At 39.2% G+C, this 22,966-nt stretch overlaps 1 protein-coding gene across 1 annotated transcript in view; it reads right to left on the reverse strand.

Annotated features, from left to right (window-relative positions):
* ADCY2 (adenylate cyclase 2) overlaps positions 1-22,966 on the reverse strand; it is a 455,891-nt gene that overhangs the window by 110,828 nt on the left and 322,097 nt on the right. Inside the window, exons 7-12 of the mRNA XM_032629124.1 lie at positions 18,838-18,965; positions 13,430-13,588; positions 12,492-12,624; positions 10,789-10,965; positions 7,295-7,338; positions 2,076-2,156 (exon numbers count right to left, since the gene is read on the reverse strand). Coding sequence (XP_032485015.1) covers positions 2,076-2,156; positions 7,295-7,338; positions 10,789-10,965; positions 12,492-12,624; positions 13,430-13,588; positions 18,838-18,965 — 722 coding nt within the window. The remainder of the gene's footprint in view (positions 1-2,075; positions 2,157-7,294; positions 7,339-10,788; positions 10,966-12,491; positions 12,625-13,429; positions 13,589-18,837; positions 18,966-22,966) is intronic.

Consider the following 22,966-nt stretch of genomic DNA (forward strand, 5'->3'; position numbering starts at 1 on the left):
AGAATGGGAGTGAAGCTAATTAAAAAAATAGGTGCATAATAGCTTCCATTTAAAAAATTCCCCTTTTGAATTTTGAGTACAGCATGACATTTTCCTCCACTTGCTTTCTGAAATGTGTTGGGAAAATTACAGCATAAGCAGTTACACCAACGTTAACCACGACTTTAGCATAAAACTACGTTAAAACACAAAGGTGGTAACCAAACATGTATTTGAGTACAAAATGATACCATACTGACAGACAATTCACAAACAACCTTGACAAAAATAAAGCAAAGCCAATGATTGTACTTTCTAATGATTCCTTTAGTAGGAACGTTCTAAAAAGTGGGCATAAAAGTAGTTTAACAAGGTAGGCGTCCTGCATGAAGACATGCTGAGGCTGATTTTATACATTTGTTTTTTATTATTACTATTATCATTGTAATTGGCTAACCTTTGTCAAGGAACAAGATTTCTTCTCTCTCCTGCTGTATTTTATTCCAGTGGGTTACAGAGTAGTAACTGCTATTTCCTCTGGTTGAATGAATCTACATTGTGCGAAATCAGACTTGCCTGGGTTTTAGCTGCCAGTATATTACAGGTAATCATTTTTTCTCAGTTGTGAGGTGTTGAGGTTTCAATCAGGGCAGAGTTGAGACTGTTTTTTACTTCAATCCTGGTATCAGGCAAAGCAGAGCACCTATCTCGGCACTGCTGGTGTGCCCTCAGTGCTCTATGGCAGGTGGAAGGCTTTATCTATTTGGGGTATACAGCAGGGATTAGGCAGGTGTGCATTCAATGTGCTGGCATATCTGAATTGCAGCTCTAGCCAGTCCTAGAGACTTTATTGTATATGTATGGAACTCCACACATACACACACCACATACATACATACACTCATGCGATTCCTCCATAAGTACTGGAAATATTCTGAGATGCACACTTGCAAAGCACAGTCTAGAAGAGGTATGCATTTTGCAAAGCTGTGTAACTTAATTTTGGAGGCACAGTTCAAGGTGAAAATCATTTACACTTTCCATGAATCAACTTTCTTGATAAAAATTAAATAGGTTTCCATAAAGATGAAAACTTTCACATAAAACCTTTTTTTTTTTTTTTTTGCGGTATGCGGGCCTCTCACTGTTGTGGCCTCTCCCGTTGCGGAGCACAGGCTCCGGACGCGCAGGCTCAGCGGCCATGGCTCACGGGCCCAGCCGCTCCGCGGCATGCGGGATCCTCCCGGACCGGGGCACAAACCCGTGTCCCCTGCATCGGCAGGCGGACTCTCAACCACTGCGCCACCAGGGAAGCCCCGCATAAAACCTTTTCATTTGGATCCACTAAGGTTTTCACCGCAGTTTAATTCAATAAACATTTATGGAGCATCTAATGAGTACCAGGAAACACACTGAGTTGTTTACCTCCTGCCCTTCATGAGGTCAGCCATGGCACACACACCTAAGGAGAATTCCAAGGCCGGTGAATGTAATCATTCTGTGCCAGCCATGAAAGCCACCACCTTCTTTAAATCTTGTCTCCTGCCTTTTTGGACCATTTAAAACTACAATATCAATTCTTAGCTTTATAGACTGAGTGATATTTTGGCCTCCAAAGAATTGGTCTTCCTCCTGCTGCCTCCATGAATTCAGATTCTAATGCTCAAGACCCTCTTCCAGGATTTAGAACACAGGTACCTCCACATTCTCTGATTTTTCAGGGTGGGGGGATGAATGCATTTTGAATAGTGTCACACATTACAACTTAATGATTTTCCCATGTGGAATCTACTGATCTTTAAAAAATATGCTACTGAACACACTATGCTCTAATTTTCTCTCTATAATTATGTATCATGTTGTTTATCAGTAATTTACTTGGGGAGGATTAGGCAGAGTTAAAAATTTTTTTAAAGATGAAATACTACTAACAAAAGCTATTATTAAGGATGCTTGTGGTGAAATGAATGAACTGTCTCAGAAAACTTGGCTTTGTCATGATAAGTATGACAGAGTTTGGTGGGAAATTAAACATGTCATTATTTTCAAATAATAGGATTGAAATAAGAGAGGAATGATAATTTAAAAGTACTCACTTTTGTGCATTGATTCCATCAATTGCTTGAATCATCCTTTCATTTAATTCCTCTTCAAATCTCTTCTTTTGTGACTTGGTTCTACATGAAGGAGGAAATATTTTGGGTAAGAATATTATTACTAAACTAAACACTAAGCCTGTGTGTCTATGATGCCAAAATCTCTGTCTGATTCTGTTAACTGAATTTTTTTTTAAAAAGGAAACAGTCTATGTGCAGCCTTTTCTCTATTAACATATAGCCACTCTGTGGATTGAATGAATTGGCTAGAGTTTTTGGTGCAGTAAAATGTTGCCTTACTACTCAGAGTGAAATTAAAAAGCAACACTGAAAGATATGTCCTTGGTGTCTGAGATAAAAGAAAATTTCTGTCCCAAGAGATGCACTAGCCCTTGAATTGCTGCCTTTATAAACTTTATATTATGACAGAACATACTGGCTTTGGAAATCCCCTTGTAAAAACTTGGTGTGGTTGACAAAATAATCATTCCTATTTTATGCTTTCCTTGGTCAATTTTCAAGAATTTTCAGAACTAAAGTCTTACTTGAGACACGTCAAAGCTTCATGGCATGTATTTAAATGTTCCTCAGTTTTGGAAAGCGCTATTCACAGAAAACCCCACTTATATGTGCAGACCGCTCACTTGATCTTGGAAGTAAATAATCTTCAGTCATAATATAAAATGTTTTGCAAATAAATTGTGCCAAGATAAGAATGAGTTCTCCAAGGTTAATTTGACAATTAGCATGAGAATGATGTAAAGGAGAAAATCAAAATAATACTTGTTTTTAAAAGTTAAGACCACTCCCTAACACCATACACAAAAATAAGCTCAAAATGGATTAAAGACCTAAATGTAAGGCCAGAAACTATCAAACTCTTAGAGGAAAACATAGGAAGAACACTCTATGACATAAATCACAGCAAGATCCTTTCTGACCCACCTCCTAGAGTAATGGAAATAAAAACAAAAATAAACAAATGGGACCTAATGAAACTTCAAAGCTTTTGCACAGCAAAGGAAACCATAATCAAGACCAAAAGACAACCCTCAGAATGGGAGAAAACATTTGCAAATGAAGCAACTGACAAAGGATTAATCTCCAAAATTTACAAGCAGCTCATGCAGCTCAATAACAAAAAAACAAACAACCCCATCCAAAAATGGGCAGAAGACCTAAATAGACATTTCTCCAAAGAAGATATACAGAATGCCAACAAACACATGAAAGAATGCTCAACATCATTAATCATTAGAGAAATGCAAATCAAAACTACAATGAGATATCATCTCACACCAGTCAGAATGGCCATCATCAAAAAATCTAGAAACAATAAATGCTGGAGAGGGTGTGGAGAAAAGGGGACACTCTTGCACTGCTGGTGGGAATGTGAACTGGTTCAGCCACTATGGAGAACAGTATGGAGGTTCCTTAAAAAACTACAAATAGAATTACCATATGACCCAGCAATCCCACTACTGGGCATATACCCTGAGAAAACCAAAATTCAAAAAGAGTCATGTACCAAAATGTTCATTGCAGCTCTATTTACAATAGCCCAGAGATGGAAAGAACCTAAGCGCCCATCATCAGACGAATGGATAAAGAAGATGTGGCACATATACACAATGGAATATTACTCAGCCTTAAAAAGAAATGAAATTGAGTTATTTGTAATGAGATGGATAGACCTAGAGTCTGTCATACAGAGTGAAGTAAGTCAGAAAGAAAAAGACAAATACCGTATGCTAACACATATATATGGAATTTAAGGGAAAAAATGTCATGAAGAACCTAGGGGTAAGACAGGAATAAAGACGCAGACCTACTGGAGAATGGACTTGAGGATATGGGGAGGGGGAAGGGTGAGTTTTAACAGGGCGAGAGAGAGTCATGGACATATACACACTAACAAACGTAGTAAGGTAGATAGTTAGGGGGAAGCAGCCGCAAGGCACAGGGATATTAGCTCGGGGCTTTGGGACAGCCTGGAGGGGTGGGATGGGGAGAGTGGGAGGGAGGGAGACGCAAGAGGGAAGACACATGGGAGCATATGTATATGTATAGCTGATTCACTTTGTTATAAAGCAGAAACTAACACACTATTGTAAAGCAATTATACCCCAATAAAGATGTTAAAAAAAAAAAAAAGAGCCAATGGGATTAGCAAAACAGAAACTGTAGTAATGAAAATAAATAAATAAATTTGAAAAAAAAAAAAAAAGTTAAACATCTACTGCAAAGAGTATAAGCACATCTGGCCCTTCCCGAACTGTCCTGACCGAGCCTGCACCTGAGTCTGGGTTTCCGAGTCACCTAGTCCCCTAGTCTTTGTCTTGTGGTTGGTTAAATTACTCACTGAATAGACCTCCTACTCTGGAATAAAAATAATACTTTTCTGAGTTTAGAACTTCCTCTATATATAGATAAGAATAGTATTAAGTGTGCAATGTCATATTTATCTGTAATTAAACCTCATGGAATTATCATTAATGAGATGGATGGGTAATCTACCTACATTATATCATTGTTTGTGGATTCACACTTTCAGGTCCTGCTTTCTTTAAACAGGCTAAGGGCAGTTTTGGTTCAAAAACAGAACGATATTAAGTGATAACCTGTAGACACTAAGCCAATGGAATTAAGAGGTTTTAGCATGCCAAATTCCAAGCTAAATTGGAAGGCAAATTAATTTTGATCCTTCTTTTAAAAAAAGCATGGCATCTTAGCAATCATCTAAGATGGCTCATTCTCACTTATAGCTGAGGTGCTACCTTCATTTTAGACTCTTCTTTTTCTTTTAATCAGCCCTATGCCAAGTGTTGAGATTCCTGACTTCAGTTTGGTGGCTTTCTCTTTCAAAAAGTGTCTCCAAGTGTGAGAAGGAACAGTGTCGGTGCCTTGAGCTCACAAGAAAATTTAACCCTTCAATCATATGTCCAGGGTGCTAACAATGGCATTGTCGTTGTGAGTCTGTTTTAGGATTAGCTTAGATAATGCCTGTGCAGTGCTCAATGCAGTAAATGTGGCACATGAAGTAGCCCATAAATGCATATTATTATGCACCCTTTGTATTCACTGATTTTCTGGCTAACAGCTCTTAACATGTAGACAGTTTCCTTGTCTCCACAGTTTTGTGACCTCCGCTACAGAAGTGATAGGAGACCCTTGGGGCTGATCATCTCCCCACGAGGAGTTCTTAATTCATCAAGCAGGGCTTTATTCCTCAGACTTTCAACGTTTCAGCATTTTTGACCTTCTTGTCCTCATTCTTGCCCTACCGTTGGCTTCCCCAGTACTGAGTGTCCCCAACCCCTCTTTCCAATTCCTCTCCATTCTTCCTCCCGAGCTCCTTCCCCGACCTGTCCCACCCCCAGGCCTGGGCTGCATTAACTAAAGAGCCATGGAAGAGGTCCTGCTTCATCTCAGATGATGCTTCACTGCCCTGTGATGCCCACTCACTGCCAGGCTGTGGGCTCAGAGAGGTTTTAGGACCTTGGCCATGTTATATAGGCAGGACGTACAAAGGAAGTCCCAGGTGAGGCTGATTTGAAAGCTGAGCTCTCTCTGTGAGGCTTGGGGTCACCAAAGATCAACCACCATGGAGGGAAGTGGAGTAGATGTGGAGGAAGCTCTTAGGAGGGCAGGCAGGACAGGAGAGCAGCTACAAACACAGGTTTTGGTGTCACAGACCCTGAGCATAACCATGGCCTCGCCTCCACAGTCATGTGACTCTGGTCACCTCCTAACCCAGCACCTTGGTTTCTTCCCTCCTAAAATGATAATGGCAATTTCATCTACCTTGGAGTAACCCTGTAGGGATGAAATTAGGTTTCCCATATGCCTGGTACAGATAAAACTGACAGCTTCTGATCACTGTCTTTCAGACAGCACTCATCCCCAAATACACTGCCCACACCATACTGGCACTACACGAGGTATTTCCCACTAAACAGATGAGAGGACATAGCACATATAAGGCGAAAGGACGTCCATGAAATTCTGTAGACAGTTGTTTGCAGATGTGCTAGTCTCTTATTGGCCTGAAGAGTCAAGCCTTCTCAAGATATGTGACAGGTCCCAAATATTTCTTAAATTACCTTAAGCTCTCTTTAATTTGGTATTTGCCACTTAAAAAATAACATTTCAAAAGCCCAAGAACCCAATTTTCCTTATAACATAGGGCTCTAAGTGTTATATGTCAATGTTAAAATTTCAAATTTTACACAAAATACAAATTAGAGCTCATTACAACAAAAATAAAGTAACATAAAGGGGTCTGAAACAGTGTGCCCTAAAGATCTGGCAGGGAATGATCTAACTACTTTCAGGCAATGCGTTTTCTACAGGGATAAACTCACGTCTCTGTGGGGAAAGAAAAGCTGACTCAAGTTTGGGGCCTTTCATTAATTATCCTAACATCTTCAATAAGAAGTACTTAGCTCCCAAACCAACGCAAAAGTAAGACTCTGAGCTCCAAAGCTAGAGGAACACAGACAAGGAAAAGGGTTAGTGTCTGTCTGTGATCTTGTGAAGATGGCAACAGGGACCTACAGGCCTTTGTGGAAGCAATTTTTCTTTTTTTTGTGTGGTACACGGGCCTCTCACTGTTGTGGCCTCTCCCGTTGCGGAGCACAGGCTCTGGGCACGCAAGCTCAGCGGCCATGGCTCATGGGCCCAGCCGCTCCGTGGCATGTGGGATCCTCCTGGACCGGGGCATGAACCCATTTCCCCTGCATCGGCAAGCGGACTCTCAACCACTGTGCCACCAGGGAAGCACCAATTTTTCTTTTTTTGAGCAGGGTGGGCTGCACTTCTTTTCACTATAGGAAGGCTGGACTTAACCTTGCTTTTATTTCTAGGATTCAACCCCACAAACATCATTTTAAGTAAGTTACTCATTTTAAGAAAGTTCAATTTTTTACTACAGATTAATATGAAGAAGAATCATTTTAAGAAAACAATTTAAAGTTCTAAAGTGTTTACTAGGCAGTGTTTTCCTTTTCCCTCTTTTAACTCTAATAAAATGACACCAATAATCCTATTTTTAGAAGCTGAAAGCAATTTAGTAGGGGCTTTCACAAGTAGCTGCACTTTTTTCGCAAGAAGTAGACTTCAGAATTACTATAATTGATGATAATTACTTTCAGGAATAAATAAAAAACAATTAAGCCTTTAAAAAATTAGAAAGTGGAATGTATACACATATACTATACCTTAAGGTGCGACTTTGAAAATTATGCTGACCCATTGGTACATCCTATTAAAAAAAAATAGTATTAGTTGCCAAAAACATACTTTAAGAATCTTTCAGTGATAATGATGTATATTTCTTCTGTCATGGAAAATATCATTTAGGTAACAAATAACTACCCATGAGGAGAGAAAGAGCTTAATTATAAATGTGAAACATGATTAAAAATTCAGTTTATATTTAGAATTTTTTTGTAATCTGTAAACTCTGGTGTCAGGATTGTGGTTTGAATTTTTCAAATTTCCATCCTGATATTTGCAGATATGATTTCAAACAATGCCTGCAGAGGACTGTTATTAAAGTTACTGTAGACAAATGATGGGAAAATGTAGTTTGGCATCAGACTGAAATTTAAAAAATGCTTTAAAACACAAACATGATCAAAAAATCTATAGTCAATCCTTATCACTGACTGGGCTGTTAAGAAATGGGACTGTTGGTTAAGTGTGTGAAAGTGAGAATCATTGATCAAAAAGAAGAAATGTACATATGAGTGCTGGTAGTTCCTGAAAAAGGTCAATGACAGAGACAGACATTGGTCAGAGTTAATCAGTGGGGGTCTCCACTGCCAAATGTTCAATAATAGACTTAAAAAACCACAAGATTCACTTTCATACATTTAAATAAAATAAAATAATTAAAATAAAACTTGTAACAAAGTGGCTCCAAATAAACTGTACTTTGTTGTTTGATCTCCAAGGTTAGATCAGGAAATGTATTCAGCCTAGGGAAAGGTGAGTCTTAAAAAAATAACTGAACTCCAAGTTTTACTATATAAAGTAAAACAATGCATTATTTACCGCTCTATCAACGTTAAATCAAGAGTCAGTGAAGTTCTGCATAGGGGATTAGATAAAAGAAATAACTTTTGGCAATGACAATTGTTCAACCCTGGGATGTATTAATAAGAATGGCAATGGGATCTTTCTGGAACTGAGTAAGAGACACAGTCCTATGGGGTTCATGTGCTAATAACCAAAGCCTCAGATGTCCTGTCTCTACTAAGGCAGTCCCTAGGCTCCAACTCTGTGACTGGAGGCCAGCTGGTCAAGAAAACTGAGTTTGTCCCAGAGGCCCTCTGGTTTTTATACACAATTTCCTGAAGTTCAAATCTCTAGCCAGAAACAACTCTCTTGAAAGAGGCATCTTCACTAACACATAATAGCAGGTTAAAGTCAGGCTGAAATCTCTCCTTTAGTGTTTTGCTGAGACAGTAAGGCAGACAGTTGCTCTTAAGTCCTGAGACAATAAAGACTGATAAGAAATTAGCAACCACAGCAACATCCATCACACACCCAGAAAAGCAAGGCCTTATTTTCACAGGTACACATATGAAACAGCACAGAAAATCATGTTTTAATATTTAGATCTGATTCTTATTTCTTGAAAACCAACCAACCAGCCAACCGACCGACCGACCGACCAACTCTTGGTTTATAACAAATCTCGATGAGAGATATTAGCCATTAGTACTAATAATAAATGCAGTGTTGAGATGAAATTATCCGACTTTTTTCATAAGAGTGATAGAAGCATCGACTTTCCCTGACTACTAGATCCTAGGGTCTTAGGATACCTTTCCTCTAACAGGGTCTAGTTGCTGGAAGGCTCCAGTTGCCCCAGTCCTGCCTCCTTGGATCTTTTCTCTTCTTATGATCTCATCCAGCTCCATGGCTTCAAATATCATCTAAAGCCAGATGCTTCTCACATCCACATCTCCATCTGGGACCTCTTCCCTGAGTTCCAGACTCGCACACCCACTGCCAACTTCCTAGCTGCACTTCGGTGTCTAAAAGGCATACTGATTTGAAGATGTCCATTAGCAAAACCTGGATTTTTTCATTTGAAATCCCCTGACTTTCCCCGAGTACTTGTCATCTCAGTTCATGGCATCATCATTCTTCTAGGGGTGCAGCCAAAAAAGTGTGTATTCCTCCTTGATCCTCCTTCTCACACATATCCACTCCATCACCAAGTCTTATATGTTCCACTTTCAAATTATAACCTGAGTTTGCTTCTCACTGTTTCCACTACTAAAATCTTAGCATAAGAGGGCATCATGCTCCTCCCTTGGAACACTGCATTCTTGCTCCATTACCCAGAGCATTAATTATACTATGCCCTCCCCTTGGGTAAGACCCTCTAACGACTTCCCATCACAATCAGAATAAATTATACATGATGACTTAGAGCCTCTCGCCCTGATGATCTCCCTTTGCTTTATGGCTGATGACGCTGCAGCCACACCAGCCTTCTCTCTGCCCTCAAAGATGCCAATTAATTTCCACCTCAGGGCCACAGAATTTGACTTGCCACCGACTTCTCCCCTTCTCCGAGATGTTCCCAGCCGTCCCATCCAGAGTAGCCACACCATTCACTCCCAAAGATGATACTCCATTTTCTCTTCATCATGGCCCTGAGCAGGCACCTGGAGTGATCTTGTTTGTTCATTTGCGTCCGACTTAGGGTCTCTCTCTTTCCAACAGAATGAAAACTCCTCTAGGACTTGCCCTGGTGGTCTCCCTTGTTGACTGACTGATGGATCATGATCTTCTGTCAGATCGTTTATTTTTCAGTTGAAAAAGAACAAAGGAAGTTGAGAGAAGAGATATAACTGAGACAAAACAAGAATGCTGAGCCCCTGCCTTTTGGGCTTGGGTGTGTGATTGTGAAATGTCCACTTTTACCTGACAGCCTGGTATGTTTCTTTTTCTCATCAGCTAATAAGAATTATGTAACATCCCATTTTCTTTCTTTACCTCAAATGCATCCCTAATACAATTAATGCCATTCTGCATGAAATTTTACTCAGAGACTCTTTTAAAATCTAACTATACCATTGGGATTATTCTAAGTGCTCAACTGTGTTTACTTTTCTCTCCTCTTATGAGTTTTTCTATTGTTTATCTGCACTTTAGCTATCTTATTGAGAATGTCCCTGCTGCAAGAAGCGTTGGGACTTTATTCTCTGTTGGAAGTAAGGATGATGTAAATAAGAATATCCAAAATAGAATGTACATTGCTTCTGACACAGCCTGAACCTCTGGGTGATGAAGAGACAGTTTTATTGATGCCACTCAAATTCCAAAGACATCATGCCTTCATTTGTTCTCTTATTAAGATGCTCGGGCTTTCTATTGTACTTCATAATAGCAGAAGCAAAACACAAACCTGGATTTAAAAAAAGAGTTCAGCTGTATTCAGTTGCTACTGTCAGTTGTAAATTAGAGTCTTGGGTAATAAGGTTATAATGTAAAATCACTCTAGGTTAAAACCCTTAGCAATGCGGGGTTGGTGCTCATTGATAACCTGATATCTGTAAGGAATATCTGAGAATGCCAATCTGAGAAGTCGGAGATAGTGAGCTTGCCTCATTACAGACAAAAGTTACTTTGGCAGGAGATGGCTTTTGGGGAACTAGCTTTCGCCCAGCGCTAGGGCATGGGGAGGGCGTACCGTGGTGCTGATCTTGCCGTTCTCCGTGGTCATGCTGTCTCTGTGATGCAGGTGTGCAAAGGGCTTGGCCGCCCCCCAGGACTCCAGGTACCGGGTCATGCGGACGGAAGCCCTCATCTTGGCTCCATCGAGGGTGGATCGAGGTCTGAAGAGGTGCTGGGGGCTCCGTCGTTCTCCCTTGGGGTGAGAAACAAAGCATTACACCTGGCGGGGCACAGGTGCACAGCCTCCCACCTTCTTGCTCTGCCCACCAAGAAGCCTCCCTTGAGTAAGCAGATTCCTCTAACATCATGCCCTTCACTTTCCTGGTTCCTACTCTCATTCCTTCAGTGACTGGTATTCAGTGCTATGGGCTGTTGGAGCCAAATGATTTTTTTTTCAGACAACAAAACTTACCTGTATTTGAAACTTAGGGAAAAATAATAGCTATTTTAAGGGATGTTTTTATAAAGTTGATTCTTAGACAGAATATGCTGATCTGTTTCAATGTGTTCTTGATGGTTGTGTTTTTTCCTAAAGCGATTGGGGGTTTTCTGATGCTAAATGGCCCCGAATATCGGTGTTTTGGTGTTCTTTGCCTGAACGCAATGTTCTTTCTTTCTTTTTTTTTTTTCTTTTTAAATTGGGGGTATAGTTGCTTTACAACGTGGTTAGTTTCTGCTGTACATGAATCAGCTATAAGTATACATCTATCCCCTCTCTCTCGGGCCTCCCTCCCACCCACCCCCATCCTGCCCATCTAGGTCACCACAGAGCACCGAGCTGAACTCAGTGTTCTTTGTACACATTTTTTTAACCTCTTCCCTGTGCCGTCCCTGTCCCATCACCACACAGTTCGTCCCTCTTGTCATACATTTGTCTCCAGATCAACCCTCTAGTCAGTTGGAAGTTTGTCTCTGAAGGTGAAACTGGGGTTTTAGGGAGGTTATTGTGAGTAAACATTAATAAACTCGATCTCCTTGATGTTATGATATTGGTTTTGACAATTCAGAGGTGTGTCTTGCTGCTCTCTGCGCTATTTACCAGCCTGCAATTTTGAGGGAGTTTACAGAAACCCTCAGAGCTTCAGTTTCTTAATCTGTAAATAGCAGTAGTACCCATTTGGCAGGAATTTGGGAAGGGTTAAAAGAGATGAGAACTCTAAGCTCCTGCTCTGGCCTGACACGTGGTGTGAAGGGTTAGAGCCAGCAGCTGTCTGCATGCGATGAATGGTGTTTACTGTATCAAAGTTACCATATCTGCACATAATGTACTCACACAAGTGTATACATGACATTTACTTGCCAATCTTCCAGAAGTTTCTTCTTTCCCTTTTTCTTATATCTTCATCCTACTTTCTCTCATTAGATTTTTATCATCCAAAGCCTTGAGCAAAATCCTTATCTTTATTTAATTTTCTAACTGCCAGGCGGGGTCCATCGTGGACTAACACACACATTGATCCACATTGACTAACCTATACAACCTCGTGATGTAGACAATACCCTTGTCATATAAACAAGCGATTCATTTCAAGTGTTTCTTTAATAAATATTTGAATCCATTGTTACAAAACACATACGCAGTTAAAGTAGTTTTAGAGGCAAAGATGAGCGAAGAATTACACTAGTTCTTGACTAAAAACACTTTCCATATGAGTACTTTGCCCTTCTCACTTTTAATCATAGAAGTCATAGGCTAGTTATAGACTTTACAATACTGACCTTGGGGTTGATTACAAAGTAGGTCTTCACCAAGTGCTGCTTTAAATATGGGTCTCTGATGTCACCATCTCCTTCCTCCACTTTATAAGCCCCATTCAAGTGTTCCAGTGTGACGGAAGAAATGTGAACACGTCTGAAATTCCATTTTAAAACCACAATCAGGATATATAAGGAGGAACGTGCAAGAAGACTTTCTATTTATTTGGGATTTCAGAGAGAATTTCTTCTGCCCCAAGTGAAGGAAAGGCTATATGTTCTTAGTAAAATTGACTGTAATTAAGGTTCATAGTCTGTTAACCACTGCTTTGGAAAGATGCTCCCAGATGTCATGAGCTACTAATATTTGGAGCTTCTCTGCACTCACAGAAACCTGCATGGTGAATTACAGCAATTAAAACTCGATCTTATCGAATTTTGGGGTATGAAGATATTTTTTTTTTGAAATGCATGCCAAAGTCATTTTAGGAAGTGTGCTGATCTGTATAAAAGTATGGGCTTTCTTTCTCAATGCTTGTTCTCATGCTTCTCCAAATTATAGCACATGCATCGAGATTCTCGTGTCATCTATCCAGATGGTACCGTTTGCTTATTTCAGTAGTACTGACTTCAGAAGTTACCAATAATAGAGAAACGTCATATATCTCCACTGACTTATAAACCATCTTTAACTTAGGTTTCTATTCATAAATATGAAAATAAGTAGAAGTCTGTAATTTAGAATCTGACATTCACAGTCTTTGACCACGGGTCCCAGGGGTGGTTGCATTGGGGCTTGAAAGTTCATGTCCATCTGGTTAATGGAAAAGGCCACTGGGCGTGAGTAATGTGATACTAACCAAGGCGACAGAAATCACTGAGCAGTCGGTTATTAACCTGTCGACCTATTATTCCCAGCCCTGTAACCTGCTGGACGAGAGAAAGCCAATGTGCCGCCTTACCCGGGGACCCCTCCAGCTTCCATGTGGTTGGCCAGGGTAACGTCATGGGACCATACGTCGTACTGCCACTTCTGCAGCCCAATCACGCCGCAGAGGACATTCCCAGAATGCACTCCCACGCGCATGTTGATGTCCACTCCAGTGGCGTCCCTCACTTTCCTAAAGGGAAGGAAAGTCACATCACCTTCCAGGACCAGCCTCTTCTTCCTTTAATTCCTGGCCAATTTTCGGGGCATTTTATCATTCAGAATGTCTCAGATTGTTGGAAATATTGTCATGAATTCTTACTGTGGCAGAAGATTGCTGCTCCGAGGCAAGCGGAAGGGATTTTTCTTCGGTTACTACCAGACTAAACCACCAGCGCCAAGACAACGCTCTGGCCGGTAAAGCATCAGGATGGCAGGGGTCGTGATGCAGCATTTTGGTTGTAGTTTCTACTTTTTCAACCAATGTGTATCACACACATAACATGTGCTGACACCTCCTCAGAATTTTCATACTAGACTCGTGTGACATTGCCTTGTACCGTCAGAAACAATCTTAGATGCCATTTGTAATTCTAGTGCTTAGCATAACGTATGCCCCCAAGGAATATTTTCTGCTGATGAGACAATACGGCTTATTTGTGAGCTTAATAATGACTTTAGCCTGAATAGGAATTAAAAAAAAATAACCACGAAATGAAAGCTTTTCAATTGTGCACATTCTTTAACAGAAAAGAATACTCTTTAAGAAGCTTTAATAATGCATAAGGTATCATTAAAAAGAATCTCATTTTAAAAAATCATTTAAAAAATACTTTAGGACTCTGTTGCCAACTCATTGAAAGAGACAAATGAAGAACTTCCTTTAAGCAAAAATAGCCATGCTTGGTGATGCTTATTTGTTTCTGCCAGTTAGATACATTTATCAATTAAAATTTTATTGTAAAAGAAGAATGCAGGAAGGTATCCCTAGTTACATGGAAAGAATCACCCCAAGAGGAAACGTGGAGGGAAGCAATGACACTGATTTCAACACAGCAAGTCGGAAGGGTTACCAGGTGTGGGATGCAGTAAAATGAACCTGAAACATCTCAGAATGACACAAGCATGCTTAAATGATGCAGTGACACCATCTGAGCATACTACTGATAAAAAGAAATGGGTCCATGATGTAAAAATAAATGACGTCCTGAAAAAAGAATATAGAAGGCTGTCTCTTTCCTCTCCCTTCCTCTCTACCTTCCTTACCTGTTCTCATTTTTTTTTATAAAAAAGACAACCTATTTGGGGTACTTTACAAGTCATCCAAACCCTTCATTCCTGCTCCCACGAGGAGCATCTACACGACATAGGAGGCTTGTCCTACCACTCTGTCCCCATCAGCACTGAATGTGGACAGCTGCCTGGGCCCTGTCTGGTCTCCATCTCTCCAGGCCTTTTCTCACTATGGTTCCTCTCTGCTCCCCACTCCCCTGAGTGTCCCCTTCCTGACAGGGCCCGGGAGTCACAAGGCCAGTCCGTGATAGAAGTGACTGGTTAATGATTCGACTCTTTAACAATCTCCACATGCTTCATGTCTTTTTCAGAGAAATGAGTTGATCAAGGGTTCAGATGGCCTGATTGACCAAACGTTTTAATGCATGTAGATGAAATCTGTGTGATTTATAGAAAAATGTTTTAATGATCCCTTAGAGCTTGCAATATTAGACAATCTTTCTAATTTAAGAGGAGCCTTAATCACTTACACAATCAGGGTCCTGAATATCACTGCCTTGATTAAGAACAGTTTACATTTTCATGACAGGAAAAAAAAAAGTCTCCTTAAGCGTTGGGAATATTCCCAAACTGCAGCTGAAGTGCTTCTGCAGTGGTGAACTTAGCTAATGGGGAACAAGGATAAATGTGGAGGTCCAAACTTGGAAGGAAAAACACAGGCAAACGTTTCTGGACCCATGTTGCTGGTTCCCACCAAAACTGGAGATAATCTGGCAAAATTCCAAGTGCCAAGCGTGTGCTTTCTCCTCAGCAGCTTGAGAAACTAGAATTCCTGTATTCACGCTCATCTTTTGGCTTAAGACATGGGAGTGAAAATGCTTGTCTTTGTATGTGAGGGAGAACAAAGAATTTCTAAAATGTGCTGAGGTGTTCCCTCTCTTCCTGGCTTATATTGGGGGTATAGCAAGACAACCTATTATTATTATTTTTTATTGAAGTATGGTTGATTTACAATGTAGTGTTAATTTCTGCTGTACAACAAAATGATTCATATATATATATATATATTCTTTTTTATATTCTTTTCTTTATGGTTTATCATAGGATATTGAATATAGTTCCCTGTGCTATACAGTAGAACCTTGCTTATCCATCCTATATATAATAGTTTGCATCTGCTGACCCCAAACTCCCACTCCATCCCTCCCCCACTCTCCCTCCCCCTTGGCAACCACAAGTCTGTTCTCTATGTCTGTGAGTCTGTTTCTGTTTCATAGATAGGTTCATTTGTGTCACATTTTAGATTCCACATGTAAGTGATATCATGTGATATTTGTATTTCTCTTTCTGGCTTACTTCACTTAGTATGGTAATCTCTAAGTCCATCTACGTTGCTGCAAATGGCACTATTTCATTTATTTTTATCGCTAATATTCCATTGTATGTATGTACCACATCTTCTTTAACCGTTCATTTGTCAATGAACATTTAGGTTGTTTCCATGTCTTGGCTATTGTGAATAGTGCTGCTACAAAAACACAGGTGTATGTATCTTTTTGAATTATAGTTTTGTCTGGATATATGCCCAGGAGTGGGATTGCTGGATCTTCTGACAATTCTATTTTTAGTTTTTTGAGGAACTTCCATACTGTTTCACCCAGTGGTCGCACCAATTTACATTCCCACCAACAATGTAGGAGGGTTGCCTTTTCTCCACACACTCTCCAGCATTTGTTATTTGTAGACTTTTTAATGATGGCCATTTTGACCAGTGTGAGGTGATACATCATGGTAGTGTTGGTTTGCATTTCTCTAGTAATTAGCGATGTGGAGCATCTTTTCGTGTGCCTGTTGGCCGTCTGTATGTCTTCTTTGGAGAAATGTCTGGTTAGGTCTTCTGCCCATTTCTCGATTGGGCTAAAACAACCCATTACTGATCACTTTGCCAACTGCACATGAGCCGAACTGTTGATACACAGCAGGGGAAGAATTCAGAAGCCCTTGGTCAGGGAGTAGCAGATCATGGGGACACATGGCCATTAAGATATGAAACTTAAGTTTAGGTATAAGGAAGAGCTCTGGAAGTTCACTCAAATCTGTTGACATTACTGAGATGCTGGACACATAAGATATCACTGAGGCATCTATGATGAATGGATGAAATGCAATACATACATACAATGGAATGTTATTCCATCATTAAAAGGAATGAAGTACTGATACATACCACAATATGAATAAACCTTGAAAACATTATATAAAGTGAAATAAGTTACACACAAAAGAACAAGTATTGTACAATTCCAGCTGCATGAAATATCTAGAACAGGCAAATTTATGGAGGCAGAAAGTAGAACAGAGGTTACTGGGGCTGGGAGGAAGGGAATGGGGAGTTATTGCTTAGTGGGTACAGAGTTTCTGTTTGGGACAATGAAAAGGTTCTGGAAGTAGATAGTGGTGATGGTTGTATGACATTTTGAATGTATTTAGTGCCGCTGAATTGTACACGTAAAAATGGTTCAAAAGGCAGTATTTATGTATGTATATTTAACCCCAATAAATAAATGTAACAACAAAAGAAGGTATTAATGATGACCTGATGACATGCCAGTGGACAGAATGTAGGGAATCTTTTTTCTTTTTTTTGGGGGGGGAATCTTTTTTCTAAAGGCTCTTCAACATATTGGAATTACAGAAACTTAACAGAACTGGAAAACAGTTGATTCCAAAGAAGAAATTAAGCTTTAGTAAAAGGGTGGACTGTTGAATCCAACGTGCTATTGATTCACATAATAGCATCCTTCACAAAACCCATTTATAGAGTCCATTTCACCTTATGTTTGAAACCAACATTGAGGTGGCCTCCAGGGGTGGGTTATACATTTGAGAAAATCTGTTAGGTCTACATTGATTAAATTCACTTCCATCTAGACCCATAGTGGTGTGAATAGTTAGTGACTCTTGAAATAAAGCTGAAAAACTTTTTTTTTTTTTTATGTCTCCGAGAAGACAAATGATTTACTTATGGGGAGAAGAAGGGGGACAGTTATTTCCCACAGCTTCAGTGGGAAGCTGAGGCGACACTGCCCACCCCTCCCATCTTGAATCTTCCTTCGATTCCTCTCGATTCCTTTGCCTCTCAATCCCTGACCGCCCCACAGTGGCCCCTGACAAAGGCTGAACTAGTGGATCTGGACACTTAGGTCTGCGGACTCTGCTGCGGCTAGGGCTTCACTGTTCTTCCCTGGCCAGCACTGGAAACCCACCGACAAACCTCTCAGTCCATTTCGGCCCACAACTAACACCACGGTGGGCTAAACAGAGTGATAACTTGACTTATTGCTTTTTCACTTAAGGTCCTATTTACTCTGACCCAGAGACAAGGAATTAGACCATCAAGCACATAGTTCCCACCTGTTTAGCCGAAAAATATGTGGAGGATAGGGGAAAATCACTTGACCAAAAATAGGCAATCCCCCCCCCAAAAAAAAACCACACTGAAATCCTTCAATCACACAATCAGAAAACAAGAGCTTTTATCATTTATAAGAATACCGTGGCTTCTATGAAGGTACTTATAAAGAAGTATGCATTATGGTACGGGCAGTGAAAATTCATTTTTTACCTCACATTTTTACCCTGTACTTGTCAACTGTAACGATAACATTATTCTATGTAAGCAAACCTTCTCTAGAATTACAATGAAAGAACCTATAGACACAAGGCAGAAAACTATTATGGATATAAACTGAAACTACATTCACAGAGCTGAGCGTGACTTAGATGGAGTAATTCTGGGCTGGATTTTTATATTCATTGCAGTCTGGTGGTAAAAACTACTTTCTCTCTTACAATTTACATGTACTTGTCAGAAATCAAGAGGTGCTGAGAGTACAGACTTTTTCCTGAAGATTGGAGGAGACCTTTACATTTTTAAAAAAAGCACTTTGGAAACAAACACAAAGGTCCCTTCCCATAGATTCTAACTCAGTGTTGCTGTAATCTAAGACTAATAATAGCAATACAAAACACAGAAGGCTTACTTTGGACTTAGTTCTCACTTGCCAATAAATGAGTCTCTGCCCATTTATGTTTAAATGTACAATCATGTATTTAGTTTCAGTAGACAGAAAAATAGGAATAGTTGTAAGAACTACAACTAAAACTTATCAAACAGTTAAAAAAGCTCTTACTAAGCATTAAACTTACTTTATGGCTTCACACATATCCAGTCCCATTTTCACACAATTCTTGGCATGGTTAGGGAGAGAGATAGGGAGTCCGGAAACACAGTAGTAGCAGTCTCCTAGAATTTTTATTCTCATGCATTCATTCTCCTGAAAGAAGAAATCACAGAATTTCAGTCGAGTTAAGCACATATATAATAATTTTGATTTACCAAATATCACCAAGTGCTAGTTCTACTGGCATTGCCACAGTGAATAGGGTTTGTGGGAAGAAAGAAATGAGAACTAGTTGAGTTTCCCTTAATTACCCATTAAGACTGAGCCACCCTCACCTGCATGCTCCTTTACCAAAGCAGGAAGAATCAGGGTAAGGGGTAGAAGGGGAAAGCTGAGAGAAAGTTCTGGAATGATTTACACTTAACACAGCAGAGGAGGGTAAAGATAGGACCATTCTCTTTAGTCTGAACAAATCCAAACATTGACAGTGAAATGAAACATTCTATGCAAAACAGAATCTTTCAGGATAGAAAATGGTAAGCAGAACTCAACTAGAATTAGAATTTTTGTCATTTCCTACTGTGCTCACGATTTTCCTCATTTCTTTTAAAGCTGAAGCAGATTCTTACCTGCAGACATGTAGCTTCCGATAAACATCTCTACAACATAATAAGCCACCATTCAACATTGCCAAGTAATTTGAAACTTAATTCTGATCTGAGGTTAAGCTGTTTTAATATAAAGTTAGACGAACTCATTATTTTTATTGGCTGGGTTGTATTTATAACATTGAGATTAACTTCATTCATATGCATTAATCCTACATCCATTTCTAACCTTTTCAACTAGTTTATAGACTCTTCACTCAAATTTATAATAAATACATAAATAAACAAAGATGTACCAAACACAGATTTTTTTTTTTTTTTTTGGCCACGCTGCATGGCATGTGGGACGCTAGCTCCCCAATCAGGGATCAAACCTGTGCATTGGGAGCCTGGAGTCTTAACCACTGGACCACCAGTGAAATCCCAGACTTTTTTTCTTCTTAACACTCGCACAGGCTTATGTATAAAATGAACAAATTTGAAATAATAAAACGAACATAAGATCTTTTTGTTCTTAAGTATGTGTTAGGTTTACTGAAGGTTTTGCAGATTTCTTTCCCTGTCTCATAGAGAGCTGTGTACTTTCATGCTTATCTATAGCATTATAGATGACGTGTTAGTAATTCCTGATAATCTTTTAAATAATAAAAAGGCAAAACATTGTTTATTAATAAGGCTTCTCTCCTATACTTCCTAAATATGTATCTTGAGTCTAGAAAACAGTAAGATTAAGAACAGTGAATTCTTGGCACTCTTATCAATGATCAGCTGACTGTATATGCATGGGTTTATTTCTAGTCTCTATTCTGCTCCATTGGTCTGTATGTCTGTCTTTAATACCAGTATCAGACTGTTTTGATTGCTATAGTTTTGCAATATATTTTGAAACCAGGAAGCAGGATGCCTCCAGCTTTGTTTTTCTTGTTCAAAATTGCTTTGGATATTTGGTGTCTCTTGTGGTTCTGTATGAATTTTAGGATTTTTTTTCTATTTCTGTAAAAACTACCATTGGGATTTTGATAGGGATTGCATTGAATCTGTAGATGGTTTGGGGTACTATTTTAATATTAATTCTTTCAACCCATGAACATGGAATGTCTTTCTACTTATTTGTGTCTCTTTATATTTCTTTCATCAATATTTTATAGTTTTTGGTGTATAAGTCATTCACCTACTTAGTTAAGTCTATTTCCTAAGTATTATATTTGATGATAATGTAAATGTGTTTTCTTGATTTCCTTTTGAGATACTTCATTGTATAGAAATACAAGTGATTATTGTACATTGACTTTTTATCCTGCAACTTTACTCAGTTTATTTATTAGTTCTAACAGATTTTTGTGGACTTTTTAGGGTTTTCTACATATAAGGTCATATCATCTGCAAACAGAGGTAATTTTACTTCTCTTTTGAGTTGAATGTCTTTTATTTCTTTTTCTTGCCTAACTGCTGCGTCAGGAAGTTCCAGCACTATGTTGAACAGAACTGGTGAGAGTAGGTATCCTTGTCTTATGCCAAATCTTAGAAGAAAAGCTTTCAGTTTGTCACTGTTGAGTATGAGGTTCACTGTGGGTTTTTCATATACGGCTTTATTGTGTTGAGGTAAGTTCCTTCTTATTAGTTGAGAGTTTTTAATCATAAAAGTGTGTTTAATTTTGTCAAATGCTTTTTCTGCATCAATTGATTGAGATGATCATATGATATTTACCCTTCATTCTGTTAATGTGGTATATCCCATCAATTGATTTGCGATGCTATCCAACTTGCATCCCAGGGATAAATCCCAGTTGGTCATGGTATATGATCATTTTAAAGTGCTGTTGAATTTGACTTGTTAAGTGAAATAAGCCAGATACAGAATGACAAATACTACATGATACCACTTATATGAGGAATCTAAATTGGTCAAACACAGAAGCAGAGTACAGAATGGTGGTTTCCAGGCCTGGGAGAGGGGAAAATGGGGAAGTGTTGGTCAAAGGACACAAAGTTTCAGTAATGCATGATGAATAAGTCCTAGAGAGCTACTGTACAGCATAGTGTCTATAGTTAATAATATTATATTGTATACCTAAATATTGGCTAAGAAGGTAGATCTTATATTAAGTGTTTTAATCACAAAATAATAATGATGATGATAATGATAAATTAAAAGGGCAAGAGGAAACTTTTGTAGGTGATAGATGTTTATGGCATAGATTGTAGTGATGGTTTCAAGAGTGTATCCCTAAGCTCAGTAAGTTGTATGTATGTGAAATATGTATAGCTTTCTGTATGCCAATTATACCTCATTAAAGTGGATAAAAACTAACAGTGAATGAGCAGTGACGTTGAGTTCCTTAACTTAATGTGTTTTATGTAGTATTCCTCAATGGACTGAACTATCTGTTTGCTTATAATGCTCACCAACTCCATGTTTTGAACTATGAGCCATGAACTGATATCCAAAGCATGCTGCCCCTGTAACCAGCAATGGATGGCCCAAGCTATCCTAGGCCAGTCTCTGATATTGCCTGGATGTTCCTTTGTTACAATGATCAGAGAGGAGCAGGAAGTCACACCAAGTACCTCCCTTATGAGTTATAAATTGTGTCCTCCTCAGATTCACATGTTGAAATCCTAACCCCTGGTACCTGTGAATGTGACATTATTTGGCCAAAGGGTCACTGTAGATGTAATTAGTTAAGATGAGGTCATACAGGAGTAGGGTGTGCCCCTAATCAGTCTGACTGGTGTCCATATAGAGAAAAGTAATTTGGACACAGAGCCTTGTGTGTGGGGAAAATGCCATGTCAACACTGGAGCTTTGTTGTTATCAGCCAAGATTAGGATGTTTCTTCCTACTGTGACCAGGTAGTGCAACAAAAATGACTTTTACTGACTCAAACTTTCAAGACGTTTTCTAAAGATGAGGCCCCCTCTACCCCAAACTCAACCTCTTCCTTTGGTTTGGTAAAGGAAGGAAACAGAGCTATACTCTTAGTGATTTTTTAGAATTCCCAATGAGATCTGTCATGGTCAGTTGCGCAACATAAGACACCTCATGGAAAGCTTGACCCAAGAGTCACTCTGTGAACATCTACAAGCCAGATTTATGCCTAGGAGACCTGGCTGGAATTTTCTTTATTGTTTAAAAGTGAGCAAAATCTCACCTATTGTTTTCAAAATCTCACCATGAACTAAATTTAGAACCAACTCTTCCTTATGTAAAGAATGCATTTTAATAAGCATAATAATGTATTTTTGTTGGGAATAATTCAGAGACAAAATTAAGCTGACCAGAAACATTTTATGAGAAGTAGAGGGCTAGCAGGAAAGAAAAAAAACTATCAATATTCCCACCAGAAACCTTAATAGTTCCAATAAATAAGTCTAGAATAAGGGCTAGTATGATTTTAGATCAGTTGTCATCACTTCTTCTCTGTGAAACTTCCCACAGATGAGCATATGAATGACAAATACTGAACTTACATCTCTGCAAGTGGCACAAGGGTCAGTGGATAAAAAGGGGACAACAGTCAATAAAGGGCTTAGGAAGAAGGGATG

Source organism: Phocoena sinus, chromosome 3, assembly GCF_008692025.1.
Source record: "Phocoena sinus isolate mPhoSin1 chromosome 3, mPhoSin1.pri, whole genome shotgun sequence".
NCBI classification, from domain to species: domain Eukaryota; kingdom Metazoa; phylum Chordata; class Mammalia; order Artiodactyla; family Phocoenidae; genus Phocoena; species Phocoena sinus.